Source organism: Mastigoproctus giganteus, chromosome 6, assembly GCF_048544385.1.
Source record: "Mastigoproctus giganteus isolate SK-2022 chromosome 6, ASM4854438v1, whole genome shotgun sequence".
NCBI lineage: Eukaryota > Metazoa > Arthropoda > Arachnida > Uropygi > Thelyphonidae > Mastigoproctus > Mastigoproctus giganteus.
This window is the reverse complement of record NC_143580.1, coordinates 41,577,170-41,584,826: the sequence shown is the minus strand read 5'-3', so window position 1 is coordinate 41,584,826 and position 7,657 is coordinate 41,577,170. Positions and strand designations below refer to the sequence as shown.

The 7,657-nt window shown below is 32.5% G+C and overlaps 1 protein-coding gene across 1 annotated transcript; it reads right to left on the bottom strand.

Annotated features, from left to right (window-relative positions):
* Positions 1-6,506: 6,506 nt before the first annotated feature.
* Positions 6,507-7,364, bottom strand: LOC150084188 (zinc finger MYM-type protein 1-like). The gene has a single exon (XM_090376151.1). It carries the CDS (start codon positions 7,362-7,364, stop codon positions 6,507-6,509), a length of 858 nt encoding a protein of 285 aa, XP_090232277.1.
* Between the last annotated feature and the right edge of the window lie 293 nt (positions 7,365-7,657).

Here is a 7,657-nt window from a genome sequence, read left to right as displayed (position 1 = left end):
GCTAGCAATAATAATAATAATAATATAAGTAAAGAATTCTTTGCTGTTTTTCTTTGCGTTCTTTGCCAAAGATTTCTTGTAATCTGCCTTTGCCTGCCTAACCTCCTTTGTGACTTGATTACAGACTAGCTTATATGTGTCGTAGGCTTCTGTGTCACCTGATAATTTATACGCATCCCATGCATTTTTATTCTCTGCCACGAGCCTCATTAATTCATCCAACATCCATTTAGGCCTGAATCTTGAACAGTATTTCTTAGTTGGTATGAAAAGCCTAGTAGTCTCCAACATTAAGTCCCTGAAGGCTTCCCATTTAGAATTCACTGCTGGTAACATCATCATTTGATTCCACTCTGTCGAATTAAAAACTGTCTGAGACCTCTGTAGTCACCTTTACGAAAACAAAAACCCTTCCCTTTACCCTTGATTGTAGTTACATCTTTAAGTAAATCCCACATCAGTACACTGTGATCACTGTCACCTAGTGGTTCCTTTATCTGCAAATTCCTAATGCACGTGTCATCATTGCTGATAATCAGATCAAGGGTATTACTCCCTCTGGTTGTCCCTCGAACATGTTTCTGTAGAAAACAATCCTATAATAAATCCTCAAAAGTCTTGCTAGTGTGCAAGTGACCAATCCACAAGTTCCAGTCAGTATCTGGAAAGTTAAAATCTCCCATTACAAGACATTCTGATTTACTGGCTCATTCTGTTTCTCTGCACAACTGTTCATTGTACTCATCAGCATTATTAGGCCTACAGCATACTCCTATTCTCATTTTCCCTTTCCCAGTATTTATGTCACACCAAACCGACTCAGCATTGCATTGTCCACCTGTGTCAACTGGATGTGTTTCTTAACTAACAGCATAACCCCTCCTCCCTTCTTATCCTGTCTGTCCTTTCTGTACACATTGTACTCCCCAAATTCCAATTTGATGATAAGGTCCTAATATTTTTATTTTTTTGTAATATGGCATACAGTATTGCTAAATAAATTTGCTGCTCATTATTGTGGATAATTTGTGATATCTGCTAAAAGCAATTTGTGAAATGTTCAAAAAAAAAAAATAAAAAATTTCTTTTAAAACATAAAAAAGATAATGAATTACGCGAGAAAGAATAACAAGATAAAACTACACAATAAATGTTACCTAATAATAAGAAACTAAACCATTACCATCAATAATAAAAATCTGGGACATTCCCTAGGGAAAGGAAAAATGAATATTCTTGTATCAAATAAATATGCTTATTTCAATTTTAGTATTAGTATTAATAGTGGCAAATGACACAAGAAAGAACGTTTATACAGCATCAGCCAAAAAAAAAAAAAATTTCCATTTCACTTATCATCCTCTCCAATAGTTTGTTTAATTCATCTTTTAATTTATTCAAACTATACACTTCCACAACAAGGGATGGAAGCCTGTTCCAACAATAAAGTGCCCTCTGGCTGAAGGCAAACCTCCATACATCTATCCTGCAACTATCCTTCCTCAATTTGAATTTATGCCCCATCATGTGTGTGTGTAGTCTGAGTAAGAGGAAGAATGCCATCAGCATTCAGCTTGCTCAATCCATTCAAAGCCTTAACCACCTCATTCAGATCACCTTGCAGTTGAGGTGCCTAGTCACCAGATGCTGCAAATTGCAGAACTGAAGCCTGTCTTGGTAAGAGCACCCTTTCGTCTCGCTGCCCTTATCTGTACCCAGAATGAGGCCTCCAGACCTGTATGCAGTACTTAAGATGCAGCCTAACCTTATACAACGGGATAGTCACTTCCTTATCCTCACTAAAAAAGCCCCTGTATTATCACAGACAAAACCCCGTGAACTCTCCTGGCAGACTGTCTGCATTGCTCAGAGAACTTCATATCTGACTGCACAATTACCCCCAGGTGTTTTTCATTTTCCACTACCCCGAGTTCATACATTAACCTGGGATTACTGTTACCAATATGCAGTACCTTGCATTTGTCAATGTTTAAATTTCAACTACCATTTCTCAGCCCATCTGCCTAATTTTTCTAGACTGTGTTGCAGTAGCATACCTTCATTACTGTCATTAACTACCCTGCCAACCTTTGTATCACCTGCAAACTTAGACATTAAGACTGATATACCATCATCAACATTAATAAATATAGAAAACAACAATTGGTCCAGCAGCAAATACTGTGGAGCTTCACTAATAACATTAATCCATGAAGGGCAGTTTCCATTGATAATCACTCTGTCTTCTCCCACTGAACCATCCCTTTATCCATAGCAGTAACTTTCTCATTTTGCTATGCTGCTCCAAGCTGTACAGCAATACTTTTATGTGCAGCAGTATCAAAACATTTACTGAAATCTAGTAAACAATATCAAAATTAATTTTTGCCTCTAGTTCCTTTGTCACTGCATCATAGTATCCAATTAAATTGGTCAAATAAGATCTCCCATTAAAAAACCCATGCTGTGACTGAAGTATAACTGTAATCTTGTCTAGATGGTCCGGCATTACTATAACCCAGTGGTTTTCAACCGTGGTGCCACAACACCTTAGGGTACCGCAACATCATTCCAGGGGTGCCATGTAATTTGGGTTTAAGTTACTTAAACTTATTATTATTTTTTAATTTATATGTTTATTTCATTATAAAAAGGTGTACAGTATCATTTTAATTTTGTGGTGATCTATAATTGATGTTTACTTAGTACCTCTATATAAAGAATAAAATTATATACTGTATATATATAATTTGTATTATGAAATGTAATTTTTATAATTATATAATATTGCAATAACTATCATATAACATATATATTTTTTAATATTTTATATATATACAGAGAGTGAATCGGATCTAACAGCAGAAAATTGAGTAAGGATGCCCCAAAATAAAATAAATGACTTAGGAGTGCCACTATTAAAAAACAGGTTGAAAACCACTGCTTTAACTAGTGATGCTATTATATTCCCTGGAACAAAAGTTAAGCTAACAGTTCTGTAATTAATCATGTCACCCTTTGAACTCCCTTTGTGAATTGGGGACACATTTGCATATCTCTAGTCCACAAGGACCTCTTCTGAATCCAAATATGCTTTCATAATTATGGCCAAGGGTTTGCTTACTTCCATTGCTTCCTCCCTTACTATGGATAGATCCCATCCACCCTTTTTATGTTTAACTTCAACAGTTTCTCTTCTGCTTTCTTCTGTTATCACAAAATTGTTTAGCTCCCTGTAAACCTCCCCCTAAAGAATTCGTCATGTGTGAATGTAGATGCAAAATACTTATTCAGCCTGTCAGCAACCTGTATAGGATCATCAACAGTTAAACCATCGACATCAAATGAACCAATCAGATTCAGCCCCTTCCTTCACTGTTAACGTAAAAAAAGAAGTCTTAGCTGCTTTTCTTGGCATTCTTTTCCAGAGACTTCTTGTAATCTACTTTTGTCTGCCTAACCTACTTTGATTTGATTGCAGACTAGTTTATATTTACCATAGGTTTCTGTATCACCTGATAATATATATTATTCCCATACATTTTTTTCTTTGCCACATGCCTCAGTATCATCTGATATCCATTTAGGTCTAAACCTTGAACTGTACTGGCAACCCCCGTATAATGTGGTACTTCTACAACATGGTTTCGCTCTAACACGATTGATAAATTGCGACAATCCTTGCACAACACGGTACTTCTACAACAAGGTTTCACTCTAACATGGTTTGAGAATTGCTGGAAATCTAGCATAATACGGTGTTTTTGAGCTTTTGTGCTGGGAAAACCCTGCTATTATGTTAGATGTAATTTTCAACATTTCCATTCCTTTTTGTGAATCCCTGGTGTTGACTCGTTAGCTGTTATGGCCTTCGTGATATTTTTCTAAAGCACATTTCTGGAGGTTACTACCATAAAACAAAAAAAACAATTTGCAGTTTCCGCCTTAATGGTCTTTTCTGTTAGTGTGATCAATTATAAATGGGTAGTAAACTCGATCTTCTTGCATTTGTTATAGTATTGATAGCTAGAATTATGTGGGCTTTCACATTATTATGGTGAAATGCATTTCCCCTTCCACGAAATATTCAATCAAAAAACATAAATAAATTTTCAGAAACTCATTACTCCGTATCTCACTTGTGCGTATCGTGTTTGTTGCAACTTGTGCATGCTGTCTGCTTTGTAAATTGGTTATAATTTTTACTGTCTTAAATTTTACAAAAAAAAAGTTAGTGAAGAGAAATATCAATTAGTATGCACATATTACAGTACGTATTAATTAAGCTATATATGTAAGCGTAAATTTATTTTTATTTAGCTAACTGGAAAATATTCTTCTGATTTTCACGTATCATTTAAAGCAAAGTTCCACTGTATTTTGTTGGGAGATCCCTGGGTTAGGTTCTGTACCATTGAACTTGTGCTTGTTTGAGACCATAAAAAATAATTGTGACTTCGAAGAGTGCAGTTTGTGACTTTTAAAGAGAGCAGAAGGTACTTGAAATCTAGATGCTGCAGAAGAGATTGTGCTTAGCAGTGATGAAGAGGAAGAAAATTAAATGAATGTACATTATCTGACATATAAGTATCACAGTTTGTAAGGTAAGACGTTTGTTCAGTTATTACTATCTAAGTTACTACTATTATAAAAATAAAGTTAAAATATTAAGTTATTACTACTATAAAAATTAAATTTCCGATAGTTATAAAAAAATGGCGCATTTTTTTGGCTTTTGGAATGTAACCCCCCTTTTTGTACTGGTGCTTAGTCCCATATAACACAATTTCGCATTACACGAGATTTTGTTGGAACCAAACTACCATGTTATACGAGGGTTACCTGTAATTGCTTCTTGCACATATGCAGTATTTTCAGGTTTTGCACACACTCCTTTCTGATAAGTCTTATGTTATTGCCATATACGACACCAGTTTCTTCAGACTTTTTGGCAAACTTATCGATTGCTTGGACATTCTCTGCTGTTAAACATTACTTGAAACTTGCACTGCACCCCCACCAGCAACCACCAGTCTGATAAACTTTCAGCCAAAAAACATACTGCTCAGTTGTATGTGCAATTTTGTTTATCAATGCTTACAGAACCTTCTGCTAGGGCACTGTGGACTAGCAATAATCTCCTAAGTTTTAAATGCTCTTTGACACTAAATTAATTACTGTAAGTAAAATACTGTATTTGCTACAGGCCCAGCCTTCTCCATAAAGGGTCCCAGGTGCAAGTAATTTTTGGGGCCCAAAAAATTTCTCAGTGATTAAAAAGCCTAACATCTTTTCACGAAAAAAAAAAAAATAAATAATAATAACAAATAAAATAAAATAAAATAAAATAAACAAACAAAGTTTATTTGAGGAGACTTGTTCTCTGTTCTGCTTCGTCCAATAGTTTTTGAAGAATCGTCAACATACACAGACATATAGACATCAATATTAAATAAACACTTTATCATAATTTTTTACAATTTTAATAATCACAACCAAAACATAACAAAAAATTACAGATATATTAATATCATAAATACATATAACACATTGTAATTATAAATACATAAGAAATGCCTTGTTCAATAATTAAGGTTTACTTAACATTTTTAAATATTGTATGTGACTTTTTTATTGCCATAGCATTAATAATACTAGAAAAATCACAATCTTTAACAATGTCTTTCTCGATACTTAATACAGCAAGTGTATTTAATTGTTCTGCAGACATTGTTGAACGAAGGCAATTTTTAATTAGCTTTAATTTGCTAAAAGAACGTTCTCCACTTGCTATAGTCATAGGAAATGTAAAGAAAATTCTTAGTACAATTAATACATTGGGAAAAGGTTCATTGTAATTGTTATTTAGTATATATTGCAATATATCTTGCGCATAATTTATATATTTCAAAATCAATTCTTTTAATGAAATAATTTCTTGAATTAGATCTTCGTCTACATCTTTTTTATAAACTGTTACAAAATCCCATGATTGTTTTTCTAATTCTTTGTTTTATAATTTTTTTATATCAGTTATTAATTTAAAACTGGAAATAATTTTAGGTATGTTTTTGAATCTTTCTTCTATTTGCACAATAACTATATCAATTACAATATTGAAAAAATTGTACCTAAATTCTTCCACAGGATATTTTGATACTTCATCTTCTCACAATTCAGAAAATTATCTTTTCTTTTTCCTAACTTGTGTCTCAGGAAAACTCTCTGAAATACTCATGCTATGTGCTATATTCTTCGCTTCATTTAAGAATTCATCAAATTGTGATCTGAAATTTAGTATTTCATTTTTAATTTTATTTATTAAATTGAAAGCTGAATCAAGTATAATTGTTTTTGTTTTCAATAATTTGTTAATATTAAATTTAGACAATATTGAAAACTATACTGTTACACTTAAAATGAATGGCATTGTTTGTAATGAATCTAATAAACTTTGAGCTTCAGATACTACTGCATTATCATTACTGTACTAACACATTAAAGTGTCAATAAAGTTCTTCAAGGGCACTACAAGTTTGTTGAAATTGTTTATACACAGCTTTAACTGACTCTATTTTGGCTTCCCAATAAGTATTACACAATGGTTTAAGCGTAGTATGCTTTTCCATAATTTCCCATCTTTCTGTAGATGCAGAAAATAAAGAGTATAAATGTTGCAATATTCCAAAAATTTTTTTACAGTATATACTGCTGCTGAAGGCAGCATCACTAATTAAGAAATTAAAAGAATGTGATAAACAAGGCACATAAATTGCACGATGATTTAAATTAATTATTCTGGACTGTACACCTTTATATTTACCCTTCATATTCCTGTTGTCATACACTTGCCCTTTACAATTCATATCTAAATTAAGCTCTGTTAATTTTTTCAAAAGCATGTTTGTTAATCCCTCACCAGTTGTGTCAGATACTTCAATAAACCCTATAATTGATTCATTAATGATTAGTTTCTTGTCTGTAAAATTTACATATCTAATTATTATTGATGTCTGTTCCATGTGAAAAATATTGGGTGTACAATCCATTTGGATGCTATAATATGTAGGGGATTTTATATCAACTTTAATTTTATTAATCACTTCATTACTTAAAGCCTCAATAAATTCCTCCTGTGGTCTATGTGCCGAATGATGCACAATTCTTTTCTTCACATTTTTAATTCTATTTACATGATCCATTAACAAAGGGTCATATTTGCTTAAAAATTTGATTAGAATTAAAAAATTTCCATTATTTGGCACTCCATTTTTTTCCTGAGTCCCTCTTAATGGAAGATTATTATTAGATAAGAATAAAATCGCATCTACAGTTCTTCGGAATAGTAATCTAAGACGTTCCATTTCTTTATTTACATTAATTTGAATTGTATTATTAATAGTGGTTTTAATAAATTAAATTAAGTCGTTTTAATAATTCTTGCCAAGCAATAAAAGAATTAAAGAACAAACAGAAAGCTCATGATCTCAAATTACTGATGTCAATTTTCTCCAATTAATAAAACCATCTATAAACCGTGTACATTTATCTCTATTTTTAGAAAATAATACACAACAAAAACAATGTATTGAATCTTGAGCTTTTTAATAAACTAACCAGCTGCGATGCTGTTGTTCACCATTTGGCATAGTTTTAA